The following is a 23,424-nucleotide window of genomic DNA, read 5'->3' as shown; positions in this document are numbered from 1 at the left end:
GACAAACAACCCTTGGCTCTGTGCATCTAACAATGAGGACTTTATTTAAAAAAAAAATGAAGCCATGGGTCATTTAAAGTGCTTCATGTTTGTTTTGAGTTTATTGTCTGATGTTTAGTAAAAAGCAAACCTGACTCATTTTGCTCTGTTTGTTCTCTTTGTTCTCTAGGCTGCTTTCCAGGAGAATGTTGGAAGACAGGTATGGTAACTTTTTTGAATCTTTCATTAAACTTCCTGTATTCCTAGTTCTGAACACTAAAAGATATATAGCTGTATATTATTTTCCTTCATTAGAATTATTTAAATATTTCTCAAGTAAAATATATATTTAATAATACAATTCCTGCTAAGCAGTACCTTAATGCTCTGCTCAATTCCCCAATTTTTCTCTCATTTCCTATGGTTAAACTTCTCAATTTTAGCCAGCATTTTAAGATGTTTAGGGCTTTAAATGTCAGGCTGAGGTCTTATTCAAGTGGCACAAAAATGATATTGAAATATTTTAACATGGTCAAAGTGATCTTTTAGAAGGACTTATCAGGTAATGAAGTACAGGAAAAATTAGAAGGCCCAAAGAGTACTAGAAGACCAGTTAATGAGGCTTTTGAAATAATTTTGATGTGCAAATTAATTAGGGCCTAGCCCAAAGTATTTATATGAAATATATTTCTTTTATAAAATAAAATTTTATTGATATACTTTGTATTTCTAATTGCTAGAATTTCTTCTCATGCTGGCCACCCCTGTCCCTGTTATCGCCTATAACCAACAATATTTTGTTTTGTTATTGCACTTTTCCATTTACACTGTGTATATTGTTTTTGTTTTGCTTTGCTCAGTCTGTATTAGATTGTGTAAGTCTTTTGATGGTTCTCTGCATTCATCTTCTTTGTCATTTCTTATTGCACAAAAATATTTCTTTACATTAGTACACTCCCAATTTTTTAGCCATTGTCCAATCACTGGACATCTCACCCCCAATTTTTTACTACCACAAAAAGTTCTGCTACAAATATTTTGATATATACAGAAACTTTTATATCAACTTCAATGACCTCAAGGTATAAGTCTAGTAGTTTATTTTCTGGGCCTAAGTCTGTGATATGGCCAGCATTTTCTTCATGGAGGTTCCTAGACTTCCCAAATACTGCTGAAAGCTGATTAGTTTCAGCTTTTAGGCCTGGGGGCATAATAGGTCCCAACAGAATGTAGTTGGGGCCTCTCAGACTTGGTGGGTGCTCGAGTCCTCTTGAGGTGTGTTTCCAGATATAAATAAGGAGGGCCATATCTAGAGAAGTTAAGTGCCACTTTTTCCTCATTGTATTCTTGCTGTTTAGGGGCAAAGTAAACCTTCTGTTTTGTTAAATGTTTAATACTTGTGAGTGACTCATTTCCTCCTAATATCAAACATGAACTAAGAGGGTACTGGGATTATACCTATGTCTATAATAAAGGGTATGGACATTTTAGTCACTTTATTTGCCTAATTCCAGATTGCTTTTCAAAATGGTTTTACTGATTCTTAGCTCTACCAACAGTGTGCAGATGTGCCTATCTTCCACTGACTATTAACATTTTTGCCAATTTGCAAGTTAGTGTTAGCTGATTTACATTTCCCTACTACTAATGATTTGGGACATTCTTTCATATGATTATTTTTGTTTGCTGTTATTGTTAAAGATATTTCTATGGAAGAATTTCCTGGATTTAAAATGATTTTGAGAGACAAATTAGTTGTCAGAGATGATTCCATGATCTTGAGACTGGTCAATCAGGGCGATGGTGCTTCCTTTGACAAAGACAGGGAAATAACAAGAGAGAAGATAAAGGGATCAATTTGAGGAGAAAGTAAGTACTATTTAGGACATGAATTTGAAAAATAACAGAGGGAAAATATCCAAGTGGCAGTTGCAGAGATGTTATTAGAATTTAAGTCATGACTGGATGTAAGCTTTATGGAGTCATCAAGCTACAGATATAAATGCAAACCTTGGTTGAGATCTTTGTCCAAGAGGAAGTAGAATGAAAGCAAAGAAAACAGAAAGGAATGAGATCTCAATTGCAGGAAATATCAACATTTAGGGTATACAGAGTAGAAAAGGAGGCACCATAAGAGGAAAATTAGGAAAACAAAGTGTCCTTAAAATCTAAAGAAACAGAGATTTTTCATAAATAGAGGGTAGTCTGCTTAAATGCTGCAAAAAGAGGTCAGGGAAGATGAAAACTGAGAAAAGGTTGTTTGGGTTTATAGATTAATAGGACATTGATGAACTTCCAGAGGGTAATTTTATTTGAATCTGTGAACAAAAGCCAACCAGGAATATGTGTTAAGAAAATAGAAGCACTGGGCATTGATCATTTATTTAGGGAGTTAAGAGAAGAAATAATGGAGAGAAATAAAAAAGAAAAAGAGTAGACAAAAATAATAAGTGAAATTTTTTCTAGATGGAAGATCCTTGTGACATAGCCAAAATGGTACTTAGGGAAAATTTGTATCTCTAAATACTTACATAAATAAAATAGAGAAAGAGCAGATCAATAAATTGGGCAGGCAACTAAAAAATCCAGAGAAAGAACAAATTCAAAATCCCCAATTAAGCACTGAATCGGGAAAATCAAAGGTGATATTTAATAAAATTGAAAGAAAGAAAACCATCGAATTAATAAATAGAGCTAAGAGATGTTTTTTCTGAAAAAAAAAAGTATATAAACCATTGGCTAATTTAATTTAAAAATAAGAAATGAGAAAATCAAATTGCCAGTATCAGAAATGAAAAGGCTAATAAATTCACCATCAGTGAAAAGGAAATTGAAACAGTTATAGGACAAATGGATGAATATTAAAAAATAAATATAAATTGCCCAGATTAAAGAAGAGAAAATAGGATAATTAACTGCATCTTAGAAAAAGAAATTGATGGCAAAGAACTGGAAATTAAGAGGGTGCCCATCAATTGGGGAATGGCTGAACAAGTTGTGGTATATGCATGTTATGGAATACTATTCTGCTATAAGAAACGAGGAGCAGATGAACTTCATATTTATCTGGAGAGGCTTATACAAACTGATGCTGAGTGAGAAGAGTAGAACCAGGAGAAATTTGTACACAATTACAGACACAACATATGTGTGATGACCAACTTTGATAGACTGGACTCTTCTCAGCAATGCAGTGATATAAGTCAATCCCAAAAGACTCATGATGGAAAAAAATGTGTACATCCAGAGAAAGAACTAGAAAGAAGTGAGTTTATATCCAGATGGAAGCAAAATACCTGATCTTTTTCCTTTTCTTGTTTGTTTTTATGTCCTCTTTACCATTTTTCATTCCATCTGATACAATCTGTCTTTATAACCTGACTAATGTATAATGTGAAAGTATTTACAGATCCTATACTTGACTATATGCCGCCATGGGGGAGGAGGGGAGGGAGGGGGACAAAATGTGAAACTCAAGGAATTGTGGAATTGAATCTTGTAAACTAAAAGTAAACAAACAAGTTAATTTTTAAAAAAAATTTTAAAAATACTCTCCCTTAAAATATAATTTAAGGTTTGATTCTGCTGAATCTTCTTTTTCATACCCCCACCAACCCCAGGTCTCTTTGAAGTTCCAGATCTTTTGCTCTTCCCAAGGGACATTATTATTTTTTCTAACTCAGTAAATTTTTAGCAAATTAATTTTGACTTTGAGTGAATAGATTGATTTTGTATAATTGTCATTTTAAAAAATTATATTGACTTTGCCAAATCATGAACAATAAATGTTACTTCAGTTAAAAAAAAAAGAAAAAAGAAAAAGAAATTGAATAAGCCATCAGTGAACTCCCTAAGAAAATATTCCCAAGGCTAGATGCATTCACAAATCAATTCTACCAAACATTTAAAGAACTATTAATTCCAATTCTATATAAAGTATTTGGAAACATAGATGAAGAAGGAGTCCTACCAAATACCACCTATAGTAGTGCTGATACCTCAACCAGGAAGAGTGAAAACAGAGAAAGAAAACTATAGACCAGTTGCAAAATTTTAAATAAAAAGCTAGCAAAGAGATTACAGCCATGTATCACGAGACTCATGCACTTTGACTAGGTAAAGAAATGATATGACTATCTCAATCGATAATAGAAAAATATAGTGTATACAAGACCAATGCAACCAAGCTTAGATGGAAAGCAAAAATATGGGAAAAAATTGTTATAGCAAGCTTGTCTGATGAAGGTTTAATTTCTCAAATATTATTGAGTCAAATTTATAAGTCATTCCCCAATAGATAAATGTTCAAAGGATATGAAAGGAAATGATAGATGTTGGAGGGAATGTGACAAAACAGGGACACTAATGTACTGTTGTGAGATGTGACCTGATCCAGCCATTCTGGAGAGCAATTTGGAACCATGCCCAAAGGGCCATAAAACTGCATACCCTTTGTGCAGCAATACTGCTACTACTAATTTTGTATCCCAACGATTTATTTTTTTTGTTACTAAAACTTAAATACACAATAAGAAAAGAAAAACATATAAATTTAAATATTGAAACTTAAATACAAAATAAAAAGAGGGGAAAAAAAACCATGTCATGTGCACAGGAGAATGTAAGGGAGGATTCAAAATATATAGCTATAAATTTTCATTTCAAGAAAGTCTATATACTTTTTGTCGTATTTAGAGCTGTCTGTCTTTTCCTTGCTTCCTTGTAAGTTTTTTTGTTTCCGCTGTGCACTTTTTACTTTGTTCTCCCCCCACAATACACACACGCATATAGACAGATACTTTCCCTAACAAATTCTATATGTGATATTTCTGTTGTTTGTGAGTATCTCTTATCCTCCCATTCCCATTATTCTAAACACCCTTTTATGCCCCACTTTAACCTATTCTCTCACCCTCCCCTTTAGAGATTCCTCCCTTATCCTCTCCCTTCTCCCTATTCCCTTAGCATTTTATTTCTTTCTGAATTTACAAGACTTTTATACTCATATTTATATGTGTGTGTGTGTGTATAGTTGCCTCTTGAACCCATTCCCAATGAAAGTAGGTTTCCAGAACTAACAGCCCTCCTTCCCCATCGAATTCCTCTGTGTCAGTTCTTCCTCTTACACCTCATTTATATAAAATAACTCCTTCTTTTAACTTTTCTTAACAGTTTTATTTTTACTCAGGTTATACTCAGGTCTACCCCAATCTTTCTTATGAACTACCCAATTACTAATAACAATTTTAGACATATTTTACATACATGAAAGATAAACAGGCTGTCCTTAGTCAGTCCCTTGTAATTAATCTTTAATATGTACATAATGTTTCTCTTGGCTCTGATATGTTAAATCTTCTATTAAGTTCATTTTTTAAAAACAAAATCCTGAAAGTCTTAACAGTTCATTAAATATCCTTTTTTTTTTCATTCAAGGATATCCTTAACTGTACTGGATATGATACTTTTGGCCAGTGATCCTATTTTTTGCTCTTCAATATATAATGTTCTAAGATCTATGATCTTTTAGTATCTCTGTTGTAGTTCTTCTTGTGTGATTCTGATTGTGGCACCACCATATTTAAATTGTTTTTTTCTTGTTGCTCATAATATTTTATATTTGAACTAGAATTTGACTATAATATTCCTGTGGGTTTTCCTTGTAGAATCTTTTTCAGGTGGTGATCAGTGAATTTTTTCCATTTCCACTTTCCCCTCTTGTTCTAATGCTTCAGGACAATTTTTTTTTAATAATCTCTTGTATTATTGTATCAAAATTTTTTTTTGTGATCATAGCTTCAGGTAGCCCATTTATTCTTATGTTTTCTCTTCTTGATCTGTTCTCCAGATCAGTTGTTTTTCTTATGAGATGTTTCTTATTTCCTTCCATTTTTTCATTCTTTGTAATTTGTTTTATTATTTCTTGATCTCTTATAAGGTCACTTCTTACCCTTCCCCAATTCCAATTTTCAAGGAGTTGTTTTCTTCTTTAAGATTCTGGATCTCTAGGGGCGGCCAGGTGGCTCAGCGAGTAAGAGCATCGGCCCCCGTGTCGGGATTACCTGGGGTCGAATACCGGCTCTGATACTTAGCACCACACCCTGAAATAACTGGCCGTGTAACCTTGAGCAAGTTACTTAACCCCAATTGCTTAAAAAAAAAAAAGATTCTGGATCTCCTTTTCTAATTGGTTGACTTTCTTTTTATAATCTTCTTTCTTTTCTTGGATTACTTTTCTTATTTATTCTTTTAGTTTTTCCTCAATCTCTCTCATTTGATTTTTAAAGTCTTTTTTTAAGCTCTTCTATGAATTTTTTTGGGGGGAGGGACAGCAGATCATTTGCCATTACTCTTTGGGGGTAGAAGAGGATTTCTTTCCTTCAGTATCCTTCTCTGAAGACAAACCCCCAGTCTTCTCTATTCCCATAGTAACTCTTTATGGTTGGATTCTTTCTCCTTTGCCTGCACATTTTTTTTCTTTGTAGTTTAGTTTTTGTAATCATTTCTTGTCCTGGGGTACTGGTCTGGAATTAAAACCCAGACCTCCAAACTCCTGTAAGTGCCTACAACTTGTAGTGTTCCACCCTGCTGCTCTGTACTCACTGGGTGTGTGCTGGCTCCTTCATTGCTCCCACCACTCTCGACAGCACAGTTGGGTCTAGTGTTCTTTGTCAATAGAGTTTACCTTGATCTTCCCTTTCCTGTTTGATTTTTCTTAAGCATGCATGTGCACATCTGTCTATGTATATCTATATATCTGTTTTTGTTTTTAAATTAAATTTTTTTAGTTTTCAACATTCACTTTTTTTTTTTGCTTTTTGGAGAGAGGAAGGTAGGGCAGTTGGGGTTAAGTGACTTGCCCAAGGTCACACAGCTAGTTTTGTGTCAAGTGTCTGAGGCCAGATTTTTTGCACTCAGGTCCTCCTGACTCCAGGGCCAGTGCTCTGTTTACTGCGCCACCTAGCCACCCCGTCAACATTCACTTTCATAAGTTTTAAAATTTCTCCCCTCTCTCCCCCATCCCTCCCTAAGATGACTTGCAGTCTGATATGGGTTCTGCATGTACTTTTCTATTAAACACATTTTCACGTTAGTTATGTTACATAGAAGAATTATATTGAAGGGAAAAAACCATGAGAAAGAAAAAAAAAATCCAAAATGAAACAAAAAAGAAAATAGTCTGCTTCGTTCTGCATCCCAACTTCATAGTTCTTTCTCCAGCTGAGGCTGGAATTTTCCATCATGTGTCCTTTGGAATTGTTTTAGACCTTTGCATTTCTGAGAAGGGCCAAGTGTATCAAAATCAATCCTCATACACTGTGACTGTTCCCCCGGTTCTCCTCCCCTCACTTAACATCAGTTCATATAAGTCTTTCCAGATTTTTCTTAAGTTGATCTCCTCATCAGATTTCTTCTAGCACAATAGTATTCCATTAATTCCTATGCTACAACTTGGTTAGCCATTCCCCAATTGATGGGCATCTCCTCAATTTCCATTTCTTGGCCACCACAAAAAGAACTGCTTTTTGTACGTGTAAATCCTTTTAACATTTTTATGATGTCCTTGGGGTACAGCCCTAGAAGTGGTATTGCTGAGTCAAAGGGTTTGCACATTTTTATAACCCTTTGGCCATAGTTCCAAATTGCTCTCCAGAATGGGTGTTTCAGCTCATAGCTCTACCAGCAATGCATTAGTGTTCCAGCATTCCCACATCTTCTCCAACATTTATCATTTTCTGTTTTGCCATGTTAGCCAATCTGATAGGTATTATGTGGTATCTCAGAGTTGTTTTTATTTGTATCTCTCTAATCAATAGTGATTTTGAGCATTTTTTTCATGTGACTATAGATAACTTTAATTTCTTCCTCTGAAAACTACCTGTTCTTATTCTTTGACCATTTATCAATTGGAGAGTGACTTTTATTCTAGTAAATTTGACTCAGTTCTCTGTATATTTCAGAAATGAGGCCTTTGTCAGAGACACTGGTTGTAAAACTTCTATCCCATTTTTCTGCTTCCCTTGGTTGCATTGGCTTGTTTTGTGCAAAAACTTTTTCATTTAATGTTATTGAAATAATCCATTTTTCATTTCATTTTTTTTTAAGCAATTGGGGTTAAGTAACTTGCTCAAGGTTACATGGCCAGTTAAGTATCTGAGCCCAGATTCGATCCCCAGGTCATCCCGACACTGGGGCCAGTGCTCTTACTCGCTGATCCACCTGGCCACCCCTAAGTAATTGGAGTTAAGTATCTTGCTCAAGGTTACATGGCCAGGTGTTTCTCGGTGGGTGCTAAGTGTCTGAGACTGGATTTAATCCCCAGGTTATCCCGGCACTGGGGCTGGTGCTCTTACTTGCAGTGCTACCTGGCCGCCCCCATTTTTCATTTCATAATGTTGTCTCTCTCTTCTTTGGCCATAAATTCCTCCTTTCTCCACAAATCCTACAGGTAAACTATTCCTTGCTCCCCTAATTTATTTATTGTCTCAGCCTTTATGCCTAGATCGTGTACCCATTTGGACTTTATTCTGGTATATGTTGCCTGTGCCCAGTTTCTGCCATATTGTTTACCAGTTTTCCTAATAGTTTTTGTCACACAGTGAGTTCTTATCCTAGAACTGGGGTTTTTAGGTTTGTCAAATGGTAGATTGCTATAATCATTTGACGACTGTCTCTTGTGTACCTAACCTGTTTTGCTAATTTACCCTTCTACTACTACTGCCAAGTAGTTTTGATCATTGCCAGTTTATAATACAATTTAAGATCTAGTATGACTAGACCACATTCTTTAGCAATTCTTTCAATTAATTCCCTTGATATCCTGGACCTTTTTTTTCTTCCAGATGAATTTTGATATTATTTTTCTGAGCTCCAAAAAATTATTTTTTTGGCAGTTTGATTGGTATGGCACTGAATAAGTATAACTGTTGTTTTAGTTATCTTAATTCATATAGTACCTGCTGCATGCCAGGTATTGTGCTAAGTGCTTTTATAAATATCTTATATTACTTTGAAAAATGCCCAGCTTGTTTGTGCTTACTTTTGAACTTCCTTTTGTTCAAAGTAATACATACAATTTATTATATGTTTCTTTTTTTCTTTTTAAACAGCAAGTAGAATAATTATGATTTCTCTTTCCTTTTTACCTTTTCATACTTGCTTCTTGTATTTGAAAGTCAGATTTTCTGTTCAGCTCTGGTCTTTTCATCAAGAGTGCTTGAAAGTCTTCTGTTTCACTGAATGTCTATATTTTCCTTTGAAACATTATACTCAGTTTTTCTGGGTAGGTGATTCTTGGTTTTAATACTAGCTCCTTTGACCTCCTGATTATCATATTCCAAGACCCTGATCCCTTAATGTAGAAGCTGCTAGATTTTGTATTATCTTGATTGTGTTTCCATAATACTTGAATTGTTTTTTTTTCTGACTACTTGTAATATTTTCTCCTTGACCTGTGAACTCTGGAATCTGACTATAATGTTCTAGGAGTTATTCTTTTGGGATATTTTTTAAGAGGTGATGGTTGGAGTCTTTAGATTTCTATTTTACATTCTGGGCAGTTTTCTCTAATAATTTCTTGAAAGATGATGTCTAGGCTCCTTTTTTTTTTGTCATGACTTTCAGTTAGTCCAATAATTTTTAAATTATCTCTCCTGAATCTGTTTTGCAGGTCAATGTGAGATATTTCACATTGTCTTATATTCTTTCATTCTTTTGGTTCTGTTTCATAATATCTTGGTTTCTCATACAAGTCTTTGGCATCCATTTGCTCCATTCTAATTTTGATGAAGTTATTTTCTTCAGTGAGCCTTTGAACCTCCTTTTCAATTTGACCAATTCTACCTTTTAAGGCATTCTCCTCCTTTTTGACTTTTTGGACCTCTTTTGCCATTTGGATTAGTCTATTTTTTTGGTGTTATTTTTTTTTCAGTACTTTTTGGGTCTCCTTTAGCAAGCTGATGTAATGGCAAGCAAAAAAGTACTTAGCACCTTGTTTCAGCTATTTAATTAGCATCTTGTTTCAGTTCAAGTTTCTTTTGAATTTTGCTCTGATTGTATCAAGTCTTTGTTAAGAAACAAGAACTTGTTAAGCCCACAGTGGGAGGAACTTGCTGATACAACAGGAAGGGGAGGAACAGAGAGGAGCTAATTTACCATATATAAGGAGAAGCCCAAGCCAGAGAGCAGAACTGAGAAGAGAACACTTGTGGTGGCAGAGTTGAGAAGAAGAGAACTTGTGGTATCCTGGCACTCTGTTTGTCTGCGTTGATTTGTGTTTGTAATACTTTGTACAGAAGCCCTTACTGCAAGCCTTGAAAGAGGATTTTTTGGTTGTCTGTTTACAGAAATTCTGGAGGAGGGTTTTGGAGGTCCTGGGACTTTACTGATGATTTGTGTTGACCTCTTTGACCTTGTTTGCGGGTCTGTGTTGATTTCTATGCTGATGATTTGTGTTGACTTCTTGGACTTTGTGGATCTCTGTTGATTTCACAGGCAGATAGTGAATTGGTGATGGTGTCAGCAATATGTATGAATGTTGTTTTGGCTCTTTTAACCTTTGTCTTCCCAGAAATAGAAACCGCAAAGGACTTGAGGTGGTCTGGACACTGTGAGATTCAGTATGGAATTGGATGAGGAGCTGGACAAGGAGCTGGATGAGTTGCTGAGAGCTGCCTACCTGTGCATCCAATTGATGTTTGGGTAGATTCAGGCAGGAGCTGGACCCATGGAAGGGGAACCATGGAATTTGGGAGCCAGCCTCAAGTCAAGATGAAAAGACCTCTCCTTAATGCTGACTGAGAAGATCATGATTTACTGTGATCTACGTGTGGGAGGACTTTGTACTTTGTATCTTTGTACTCTGTACTTTGTACCTCTTAAGGATGATTGAGTTAAGGATGATTGGAAACTAATCTCTAATCAAGAAGAAAGAAGACTTTTTGACTGAGAGCTTATGACGTTGTGACCTAGGGGTCGAGAACTTTGACCTTTGTGCTTTGTGTTCCTTAAGGATGGAGGCTTGCTCCTTAAGAATGATTGAGTTGAGGACTTGCTGAATGATTGTACTTTGTGTCCCTTAAGGAAACTTGTTCCTTAAAGATGATTGACTTAAGTAGACTTACTGAATGATATATTTTGCTTAAAACTGTGTGGCCACTTTGGTGATTGTTGTTATGTTATAACATTTTGAATGCTGTACTTTGGTTTCTGTGAATGTTTTGCTTTATTTTACTGCTGAATCTGTAGAGAGTTCACTATACTATGTGATCAGAACCTTAGAGCTATCCACAGCAGCAGTCCTTTGGAAAGCTACTCATGCTTGGCTTTATAGCTGTTGACTTGTTTTTCATGATTTTCTTGCATCACTCATTTCTCCTCGCAATTTTTCCTGTACTTCTCTTGATTTTCAAAATCCTTTTTGAGCTCCTCCATGACGTGTGACCAATTCATAATTGTCTTGGAGACTTTTGATGCAGGAGTTTTGACTTTGTTGTCTTCTTCTATGTTTTGATCTTTTCAAAGAAAGGTTCTATAGTCTGATTTCTTTTCCTTTGTTTGCCCATTTTCCCAGGCAATCACTTCACTTTTGAGATCTTTGTTAAGGTAGAACTCTGCTTCCACAGTAGAGAGTACTTTGTCCTAAGTTTTTGGGAGTTTAACTTTTATCAGGGCTACTTCTAGGCTCCTGTAAATTTTCAGTTCTTCTCAGGTGATATGCTCAAATGAGAGGTGTTTACTTCTGTACTGGCCTGTAGTCTGGTCTGTGAAGGACCACAAGCACTCTTTTATTCCTCAGAATTGTGAGGTAAAGTCCCTCTCTGCAATCGCCAGAAACTCTGCCGCGCCAGCACTCCTAATTCCAGGACTTCCACTCAAGACTACGACCCAGATCCAAGCAGGGCATAGCAACAGTATCTTGCCTCAGTGCTAGCACAGAGATCCCTATGATCAGCTGCTTTCCCCCCCCACTATCTGTGAGCCTGGAGCTCTGGAAGCAGCAACTGCTACTTCCGCTAGTGCCACCTCCGCCACCCTGGGGCCGGGACTGGACCATGCTCTTCTCTACCACAGATCCAAAAGAGCTACCCCACTGACCTTCTACTTTGTCATTGGCATTTGTGTATTGAGAAGTCTGGAAAGTGCCACAGCTGCTAGTGAATCAGTTTCCTGAAACCTGTTCCAGCCTCCTTTGTGCCCCATGCAGGAATGCGCTCAGCTCCCAGCCTGGTGCCATAGATCCTTCCTTTTGGCCTGCCAGGCTGTCTTCACCTGGAGTTGTGTTTCACTCTGTCACTTTGTAGGTTCTGTAGCTCTAGTATTTGTTTATATAGTGATTTTTATAGGTATTTGGAGGTATTTGGGGGAAGAACTCAAGCTAGTTCTTGCTTTTACCTTGCTCTCTTTTGATTTTTCATCTAAGACATGTAACATATAATTTTCTCCTTCCTTATTGCAAAAGGCCCAAGCAAGAAGAATGCAAAGAGCTGGTATTCCTCATATTAGTCTCTATTCCATGAATTGCCCTTGAACTGTATGTTCACGTAGCTAGCAAACCCACATTAGTGATACTCCACCCCAAACTTCTTTGGTTTCCTTTATCCTTACAACCACCCTCTAGCACTCTGGGGCAGTGCTGTTATTATCCTTATTTTACTGTTAAGGAAAGGAGGAAACAGAGGTTAAGTGACCAACTTAAGGTCACAAGGTCACACAGCTAGTGTCTGGATTGGGATTTTTACCCAGGTCTTTCCTTACCTTAGGTTCTAGGCTCTATCTCTTTTGCTGCAAACCTAGTTGACTCTTGCTTACTCTACACCACCACTCCCCCTAAAAAAATAGCCAGAAGAAAAACAAACTTTGTAAGAAGTAACACTGGAATCTCTCTTTCTCTCTCTCTCTCTGAGAATTCTTTTTTTTTATTTAGAATTTATTTATTTTTAGTTTCAACATTCATTTCCACAAGAATTTGAGTTCCAAATTTTCTCCCCATCTCTCCCCTACCCCCTACCCCAAGATGGCAAGCATACTGATTACCCCTTCCCGCAGTCTACCCTCTCTTATATCCCCTCCATTCCAAGATGGATTTCTATATCTCATTGCCTATATATCTTATTTATTCTTCATTCTTTTGAGCAGTTGAGATTATAGTGAGATTCTCTTCCTCAACCATTTCCTCCTTATTTGTATAGATGCTTATATAACCTGATTATATCAAATGATCTTTCTACACTGTCCATCTCTGTCAGGTGATGGATGACATGCTTCCTTATGGATTCTTCTGTAGATATGATTAATGCTTCCATTGATCACAGTTTAGAGTCATTTTTTACAGTTTTGGAGGTGGTTGGAGTGGGTGCTCAAGCTCTAGTTCCTTCTTTTACTCTGCCATTTTGGCTCTGCCCCTATTAAGTGTTTCAAAATATTATTTTTTTATTTTAAGAAAAATATTTATCTAAATCAACCAAGACCTCCTTTCTCACCCCTCTACTCCAACCATTGGCCCTTCTTTAATTGAGAATAAAATAAAAATACAACTCATCACAAATATGTATAGCATTCTGGGTCCATCACTTCTAAGTAAAAGTAAAGTAGTGGGTAGCACCCAGTGGTCATTATTCTGATAAGAGTAATTACATTTCATTAGATTTATATACCATGACTTGTTCATCTATTCCCTAATTGATCTGAAGCACTCCCTCAGTTTCCAGTTCTTTGCCACCTCAAAAAGAGCTCTAAATATTTTTGTATATATTTAGAATTTATTTTGCTTATTAGGATTAATCCCTCCCTTAATTTGCCCTTCTTCTAGTTACTCCTTCCTCATCCCATTCCTTGCAATTTTCTTGTTGAGTGGAACATATTTCTGTACTTGTGTGCATGTGTGTGTATTCATCTGCTCCACCCCAGCCCTTTCCCTCTTATTTGAATTGATACTTATTCACTCTGATTATTTTCCCCTCTCTTTTTCCTCTCTCTTATATATAATTTTTATATATAATATTTTTCTCTTTTTCCTTTCTTCCCATAGTGTTTGTCGTCTTTCGTTGTCTTTCTTAAGATTATCATGACGTAACAGAACCACTCCTTGGCCTTTACTAATTGGACTCCCTCTTTGAACTCAGATGATGTGATTCAGAGGGGTACATGTATCATCTCCCTATATTTTAATATAAAACATTTATCTTTGTTTAATCCTTCATTACCGTTCATTTTTGCTTATCTTTTTATATTTCTCTTTACTCCTGTGCTTGAACTTCAAATTTTCTCTGCAACTCTGGTCTTTTCATCATGAATATTTGTTATTACACCTCATATTATACTCAGTTTTGCAGATTAAGCTATTCTTAGCTATAAGGCCATTTTCTTAACCTTCTAGAATGTCATATTCCAAGTTCCTCACTTCTTTCTAATAGTATCTATTAAAGTGTGATCCTGACTATGGTTCTTAGTAGTTGAATTCTTCATTTTTGTCTTCTTGTAGTATTTTGCCTTTGAGCTGGAAACTGAGTTTTAGCTGTGATGTTCCTGGGAGTTTTCATTTTAGGCTTTCTTTCAGGAAATGCCTTGTGAATTCTTTGGATTTACACTTTGTCTTTTGGTTCGTTAATATCTATGGTGTTTTCTTTAAAGATTCCTTGAAATAGAATATTTAAACTTTTTTTCAGCATGGCATTCTTTTTTATCTGCAGTCTGTTTTCAAGGTCATTTGTTTTTTCTAAGAGGAACCTTACATTTTCTTTTCTTTTTCCCCAACCATTTAAATTTGTTTTAATATTTTTGTTGTCTTATGAAATGATTTGCTTCTGTTTGGTCCATTTTAAGATTTTATACTTCTTGTTTGTAAGCTATTGATTATCTTTACAATTCTTTCCCACAGCTCTCATTTATTTTCCAGTTTTTTCCTCAAGCACTCTCATTTTATTGACAAAAATATTTTGAATCCTTTCTAAAGCTCATCATTTCTTCTAAGAGCTTTGAGTGTGCTCAATGGTGTTTTTCTCTGAGGCAGTATTTGTAATTGTTTGAGTCATTCTCTTATTCTGCTTTTCTGATTATTCAATATATTTTGAGCATTCCTACCTACATAATACCTCATTGTTATGGGATTTTGTTTATATCTCATTTCCAGTCCCATTTTTTATAGGAGATGTTTCCAAGTCCCACCTCATATCCCAGCTTCTAGTAATTCCCCTGCTCTGAGAAGACCTTCCATCTCCTATGTATATATCCTAAATTTACCTAGGAATTTATTACATTGTGTCTCCTACATTACAGTGTGGGCTTCTTGGAGGTAGGGACTGTTTTTTACCTTTAGTGCTTGGCATTAAGTAAGAACTTAATAAATGCTTTTTGATTGATTGATTGAACCAATATCAGTGCCTGCTGTGTTCCAGGAACTGACTGTGGATATAAAGAAAGACCTAATAACTATCCCTATTCTAAAGGATGTCACATACAATTAGGGGAGACAGATTGAAAACAGCTATGTAAAAACAAAATATATACTGGATATATGGCAGGTAATAACAAAAATAAGTCACTAGCTTCAGTGGAGATGAGAAAAGGCTACTTGTAAAAAGTAATATTTGAACTAGGAATTTAAGGTTCGAGGGAAGATAAAGTGTGGAAATGAGGAAGGAGACAGCTGTAGACATGTGAGATATCCAGTAAAAATGCATGGTGCAGGAAGATCAGTTTCTTATGTAAGGAGCAGTAAAAGAAGGAAGTATTACTGTACTGCAGAGAACATAGATAGGAAAGGGTAAGGTATAAGAACTCTGGAAAGGTAGGAAAGGACCAGATTATTAGTTGTTGTTCATTTTCTGTTGTGTTCGTGTCTTTGTAACCCCATTTGGGCTTTTCTTGGCAAAGATACTGTAGCTTGTTTGCCAAAAGCAAGCAGATGATTTTTATATTTAGTTATAGAGTTAATAGAAAGTTTTTTGAATAGCAGAATAATATGATCAGACCTATGCTTTAGGAAGACCAGTTGACAGCCAAGTGGATGATAAGTGTGAATATACTTGGGACAGGGAGACCAAACTAAAGGCTTTTGCTAGGTATAAGGTGATGAGAACCTATGCTAGTGTGAGCATTATGTTAGAGAAAAGATGTTAGAAAGATATAATCAGTAGGTCTTAGCAACGGATTGTATATGGTGGGTGAGAGAGTGAAGAGTCAAAAATGACACTTACACTGTTAGCTTGTGTAACTGCCCTTGACAGAAATAGGGAAGTTAGGAAGAGAAGAGGGTCATGGGGGAAAAATAATGAATTTGATTTTAAATATGTTGAATTTAAAATGCCTGCCTCCCATCTTTTTTTCCTTTTCTTTTAGTTACAAATTTTTATTTTTAAGTAATAGATTTCTTTTACTATTGTCATTTTTTCAAGAAATTCATCTTTAAAATTAAATTTCTGTAGTTTTCTAAGCAAATATTCTTAATTTATTCATGTATACAGTTTTTAACAGTTGAATTATAGCATCAAAGATTTGAACCTGAAAGGAAAATAAAAAATTATCTAGTCTAACCCCTTAGTTTTAATGAGAAATCTGAGAGAGGTTAAGTGACTTTCCCAGTGTCATTAAAGTTGTAATAAATTTAGTTGGGATTTTAACCTAGATATTCTGACTATAGGAAAAAATGCTATTTTTAATGTTAATTTTTGTTTTTTAAAATGCTCCTCTAATATGCATATACTAATTTTAGAATTTTTTCAGGGCACTTTTCCTCATGGAATTGACATTTTGACTACAGCTGACTATTTTGCTGTTGGTAACCGATCTAATTGCTTCCTTAATATAAGGTAAGTTTGTACAGTTTTTCACTTAAAAAATATAAAATCATTGTGTTGTTCAAAATTGCTTTCTACACATAATGAGGAATGTACTTGAGGAAGAGTTGTTATTCTTTTTTTTTTTTAAGCAATCGGGGTTAAGTAACTTGCTCAAGGTTACATGGCCAGATGTTTCTGGGTGGGTGCTAAGTGTCTGAGCCCGGGATTCGATCTCCAGGTCATCCCGACACTGGAGCTGGTGGTTTTACTCGCTGAGCCACCTGGCTGCCCCTTCCCTAACCTTCTTCTTCTTTTCTTCCTTTAGTGCATCCCTCTTCATCTCTCTTTCCACTTTTCTTTTTTAATCAACAAGGTATTACAGAGTCATTTCCAGGCCTTCTGTCTAAATTAGACTTCTCTATGACCTGTAATGATAGAGTTTTGAGGGAACATGTGTATCATTTCCCTATATTAGAATATAAGCAATTTTTCCTTGTTCAGTTCCTTGTTCATACAGTTTTACCTTTTTCTGTTTCTCTTGAGTCCTTTGTACTTCCAAATTTCTATTCATCTTTGGCATTTTTATCAGGAATTGTTGAAAATCCTCTATTTAGTTAAAGGTTAATTTTTCTTCTAGAGTGTTATACTCAATTTGGGTAAGTTGTTTTTAAGTAAGCCTATATCTTTTGCCTTCTGGAATACCACATTAAACTATTCCATTCATTTATAGTGGTAAATGCCAGATTGTATGTTTTTCTGACTGTAGTTCATTGTTATTTGAATTATTTCTTTCTTGCTGTTTGCACTACTTTTTTTTGGTAACTCTGTATTTGGCCATCTTCTTCCTAGAAATTTTCATTTGGGAGTTTATTTACAGGGGTGACTGATGGATTCTTTCTTCTTTCATTTTATCCTTTGACCCTAAGAGGTCTGAGTTGTTTTATGATTTCTTGAATTTTTTTTTCAAAGCTTTCACTGATTCTTAAATTCTTTCCTCCTTCTCTTTTCTTGATCAGTTGTTTTTACCACCAAATAGCTTTCATTTTATTTTACTTTTTCAGGATATTTTGACTCTTTATTCTTGTGTCATAAAGTCAGTAGATTTATTCTAATTTTCAAGGAACTTGTTGTTTGGGCAGGGTTAGATACCCCTTGCTGCCAGCTGATAATTTATTTTCTAGTTCTTTATTCCATAGTTTTTATTTCTATTTCATTTTTTCATCTAATGTGCATATTTTAGTTATAAAAATATTTTAACTTTTTAAAAATGTTTGCCTCATATCTTCCAAGAATTTTAATTGAATATATGTGCCCAAGCTGTATTTTCCTTTGAGTCTTTGTTTCTAGATGTTTTGAAGCCATTCACTTCTAGAAAGGATCTTGAGAGTCTCCGCCACCTAACGTCTGTTTATGATGGTGTCCATTTTTATTTGTTTATTCTTCTAGCCTTCTTTCTCACTTTGGACTTCATGTTAGGACAATGCCCTGTAGGCTTTTGGAGGGAGTGCCTGGCCTAATATTGCTCTTGCTTTCTTGGTGGTACTGACTACTATTTTGTTTCAGAACAGCTTAGACTGGGGTCCTGTTAGCTTTCAGAGCTCTCAAAATGGTTTGATTTAGGGCAAAATCCTGATTGCTCCTTTGGTTTGAATTTTGCAAAGTTGTGACCTGTGTGTTGGTAATGAGCAATAGACCTTTGGGCTTGCATCTTTGGAGTTTCACTAGATTGCTGCTGGACTTAGATGCTCTCAGAGAGCTGGAAAATTCTGCTATTTCAGAGTGACAGACCTGCAAACTCTCTTTTGGTCTGAGATTAAATGTCCTGGTTATTCTTCTGTAGGCTTCAGATTAGTCTGGAATTTGGAACTGAGGCCCATTTTTGTTCCTGGAATTGAAGCCACACAGTTGTCTCCTTCTGAGATTTCTCATTGCTTAGTAGGTACACAGTTTACCTCTGCCACCACTTCTATCCCTGCAATGCCATCCCTAGGTGAAGGTCTCTTCTTTGGTCTGTTCTGGATCTGTGTCCTCTAACAGGGTAATTGTGATATACCTTCAATTGGCACCTATTTCTGCAACTTGCCCAAGTTTAGCTCCCCACATTAACTATCTAGGACCTCTTTTTGCTCTAGCGGAGCAAAAAGTACCTAGCCACAACCTGTCCTCAACATCTGGCCCTTTATGCCAGCATGAGCCATGAAAACAACTTATTGTGACTTTTCTTGTATTACTTGATTAGTATTTGTTCTAGTGTCTTCTCTGGATTTGTTTGGAAGAGGTTTTTTTGATGGGGAGTTGGAGGGAGGAATTTCACTGTACTTCTTTTACTTGTGCTCTTTTATTTCAGGACAGCTCAGATTGGGGACCTGCAAGGAATACACCATCCCCAATCTGGAGAGGTGGTAGCGTAGTGGGGTGGGACTTTTTGAATGTTCATTGGTATTATTTGTGTCACAACAAAATATATCACTGTACATGATTTGAAAATGCAAAAAAATTGCTTTGGACACTGATATCTGGCACATTATTTCATATCCATTTGATATAATTATTTCAGTTGCATTTTATTTATGATACAGTGCATTGAGTAGAATATGGATTGCATTCTCTACTGCCCTACCCCACCACTTCCCCAAAATGTATGCTCCTTGAGGTCAGGGAATTTTAATTTTTGTCTTTGTGCTCCGCACCACATCACTTTTTAAATGTTTGATGAATTGCATCTAAACAATACATTGTGATTCTGCTTGTTTTTCTTCTCCCTGATTTATTTTGTTATTATTTTTATGCCTCTATAAAATGATTCTTTTTTTTTTTAAATTTTTCTTTTTGCTTTTTTTGGAGGAGGGAAGGTAGAGCAATTGGGGTTAAGTGACTTGCCCAAGGTCACACGGCTAGTTTTGTGTTAAGTGTCTGAGGCCAGATTTGAACTCAGGTCCTCCTGACTCCAGGGCTGGTGATCTATTCACTGTGCCACCTAGCCACCCCATTATAAATTGATTCTTTAGAAGTTTGATTGATATGACGCAATAAGTAAATTAATTTTGGTAGATTTGCCATTTTTGTTACTTGCTTGCCCTACCCATGAACAATTAATATTTCTCCACTTGTTTAAATCTGTCTTTATTTGTGTGAAACGTGTTTTGTAAATGTGTTTCTGAGTTTGTCTTGGCAGGTGGACTCCCAAGTATTTTATATTGTCTGTAGTTTTTTTTTTTTTTTTTTAAGCAATTGGGGTTAAGTAACTTGCTCAAGGTTACACTGTAATGGACACCGAGATATAACAGGACAGCTGGGCCAATTATAATTTGATAGGAGTGTTTATTAACCGGCCGGGACTGCCTCTCAGACCAAAAGACAGCATCAAGCTTTCTGTTAGACATAATTTTATAGGCAATGTGATTGCTGGCAACAGAATATGTTTCTAAGGGGTTGGCATTGTTTCCATTGAGGCAAAGCTTTCTCAGTATTATTCTATTAAGGCAAGTATTATTTCTGTTCAAGCAAAACATTCTCAGTATTATTCTCATTGAAGCACCTATTGAAACAAAGCCTTAGTATTATTTCTACTGAAGCGAAACAGACCTGAATCTGTGGGAATCTGTGTCATGTTTCTAGCAACACAGGTGAAACATTTCTTTACTATTGGAGCCTATTAGGTGGTTTCCAAGGAACCCAGTAGGGATCCCCTCTAGCAGGTTTAATGGGGCTCTAGTGTAGAATTTCTGGTGGGCACTTTAACATGGCCAGTTATTTCTGGGTGTGGTGCTAAGTATCAGAGCCCGGATTTGATCCCCAGGTCATCCCAACACTAGGGCTAGTTATCTTACTTGCTTAGCCACCTGGCTGCCCCTAAGCAATTGGGGTTAAGTAACTTGCTCAAGGTTACACGGACAGGTGTTTCTGGGTGGATGCCAAGTGTCTGAGCCCAGATTCAATCTCCAAGTCATCCCGACACTGGAGCCGGTGCTCTTACTCGCTGTGCTACCTGGCTGTCTGTAGTTTTTTTTAAATGGAATTCCTCTTTGTATCTATTTCTCCTGGGTTTTTTGGTGATATGTAGAAATGCTGATGATTTATTTGGATTTATTTTATATCCTGCCACTTTGGTAAAGATGTTAATGGTTCCAATTAGTTTTTTGTTGGTAAATATACCATTCTAACACCTGTAAAAAATGATAGTTTAGTTTTCTCATTGCCTATTCTTATTCTTTCAATTTCTTTGTTATTTTTTATCTTATTACTATAGCTAGCATTTCTTGAACAATATTGAATAATAGGGTTGATAATAGGTATCCTTGCTTCAACGCTGATCTTATTGGGAAGCTTCCAGTTTATTCTTATTATGGATAATACTTGCTTTTGTTTTTAGATTGTTTTAGATTTAGATAATCGCTTTAAGTAAGGCTCCATTTATTCCTGTTCTTTCTAATCTTTTTAATAGGAATGACAGTTTTATTTTGTCAAAAGAGATTTCTGCATCTATTGAGATAGTCATATGATTTTTGTTATTAGTATAGTCAATGATGCTAAAAATTTTCTAATATTGAACCAGACTTTATTCCTGGAATATATCCCACCTGGTCATAGTGTATGATCTTTGCAATAATCACTATAAAGTTCTTGCTAGTAATTTAAAGTTCTGGCATCAGTATTCTTTAGGGAAATTGTTCAATAGTTTTATTTATCTATTTTTGCTCTTCCTGATTTAGGTATCAAAACCATATTTGTTTAATAAAAAGAAATTGGTAAAATTTCTTGTTTACCTAATTTTGAAAACAGTTAACATAGAATTGAAATTAGTTGTTCTTTAAATGTTTGGTAGAATTAATTCTAAATCCATTTAGTCCTGGGTTTTTTTTTTCCTGAGGAACTCATTTATGGCTTGTTGAATTTGTTTTTCTAAAACTGGATTATTTTAAGTATTCTATTTCCCCTTCTCTTAATCTGTTCATATTTTTGTGAATTTTCATCTTTTATTTAGACTGTCACTTACAATGGCATATAATTGAATACTCTTAATAACTTCTTGAATTTCATCTTTGTTCATAATACATTCACCTTTTTCATTTTTGATACTGGTAATTTGATTTTACTTTTAAAAATAAAAATAATCAATGATTTTATTTTTTCATAAAACCAGCTCTTAGTTATATATATTCAGACTTTCAATTATATTAATCTCTCTTTGGTCTTTAACTGAGGATTTTAAATTTGTTCCTTTTCTAATTTTTAAAAATTGTATTGGCAGTTCTTTGAACTTATCTTTTATCTCTTTTATTTATATTTATTTATTTATTTTTATTCTCTTTTATTTCATGTAAATATTCAGAGAAAAATTTTCCCATAATTATTGTTTTGGCACTGTCCCACAAATTTTGGTATATTATTTTATTGTTTTCATTATCTTAAATGAAATTACTGATTTTTTTCTTTGATTTGTTCTTTGACTTATTCTTTAGGATTTGATTATTTAGTTTCCATTTAATTATTAATATCTTTCTCCAAGGCTCTTTATTTAAGAATATATGTAATTTTTATAGATTACAAAGGTTGCATTTAATATTTTGCTTTTCTGCATTTAGTTTAGAAGTGTTTATGCCTTATTAGATGGTCAGTTTTTGTCAAAGTAGTATATGCAACTGAGAAAAACATATTTACATTCCTATTCAATTTTCTCCAGAGGTCTGTCATAACTAACTTTTCTAAAAAATCTAATCATTACCCTAACTTTCTTATTTATTTTATGGTTAGATTTTCCTAGGTCTTAAAACAGAAAGTTGAGATCTCTCAGTAGTATAATTTTACTGTCTTTAAGAATTTGTGGGGCGGCTAGGTGGCACAGTGAATAGAGGACTGTCCCTGGAATCAGGAAGACCTGAGTTCAAATCCAGCCTCAGACACTTAACAAAAAAAAAACAGCCGTGTGGCTTTGGGCAAGTCACAATCCCAATTGCTCTCCCCCCCACCCCCCCAAAAAAAAGCAAACCAAAAAAATGAATTTGTATGCTCTGCCATTTGATGCATATGTTTAGTATTAATATCACTTCATTGTCTATATTACCTTTAAGGAAGATGTAGTTTCCCTACTTATTTCTTTTAATTAAGTCTATTTTTGTTTCCGCTTTGTTTGAGATTGTGATTCTTTTTGCTGCCTTTTCCCTCAACTGAAGCATCATAAATTCAGCTGTTGTCTCTTGTTTTAATTCTGTATGTCTTTCTGTTTCAGATGTGTTTCTTGCAAACAACATATTGTTGGATTCTGGTTTCTAATCCAATCTGTTATCTACTTCCATTTTATGAGTAAATTTATCCCATTCACTTTCTCAGTTATGAGTACCATATATTTTCCTTAATGCTATTTTTTTTGTTTATCCTTCTCTCTGTCTTTTTACTCTGTCCCTCCTCAAAAGTCTGCTTTGCTTCTGACTGCTACCTCTTTTAATCTGCCTCTTGTGCAAACCCCTCCCCTTTCCCCTGCCCCTTTTTTGGATAGCATAGATTTCTCTATTCAGACTAAGTATATATGTTACTCCTTCTTTGAAGCAATTTCTTTTTTTTTTTTTAAGCAATTGGGGTTAAGTAACTTGCTCAAGGTTACACGGCCAGTTATTTCTGGGTGTGGTGCTAAGTATCTGAGCCCGGAATCGATCCCCAGGTCATCCCG

The 23,424-nt window shown here is 35.3% G+C and overlaps 1 protein-coding gene across 8 annotated transcripts in view; it reads left to right on the top strand.

Moving 5' to 3' along the window:
- The window catches only part of TBCD (tubulin folding cofactor D), a 572,945-nt gene that overhangs the window by 284,704 nt on the left and 264,817 nt on the right, over window positions 1-23,424 (top strand). For all 8 annotated transcript variants that reach the window (XM_069076616.1, XM_069076621.1, XM_069076618.1 and 5 more), the window contains 2 exons: window positions 170-199; window positions 16,702-16,787. In XM_069076616.1, the coding sequence (XP_068932717.1) occupies window positions 170-199; window positions 16,702-16,787 (116 nt within the window). The remainder of the gene's footprint in view (window positions 1-169; window positions 200-16,701; window positions 16,788-23,424) is intronic.

This window comes from Petaurus breviceps, unplaced genomic scaffold (genome assembly GCF_028583685.1).
Source record: "Petaurus breviceps papuanus isolate PSGF00001 unplaced genomic scaffold, PetGlider_PUasm1.0 90925, whole genome shotgun sequence".
Lineage (NCBI taxonomy): Eukaryota > Metazoa > Chordata > Mammalia > Diprotodontia > Petauridae > Petaurus > Petaurus breviceps.
Note: the sequence above shows the minus strand (reverse complement) of the source record. Positions and strands in the feature narration are given on the sequence as shown.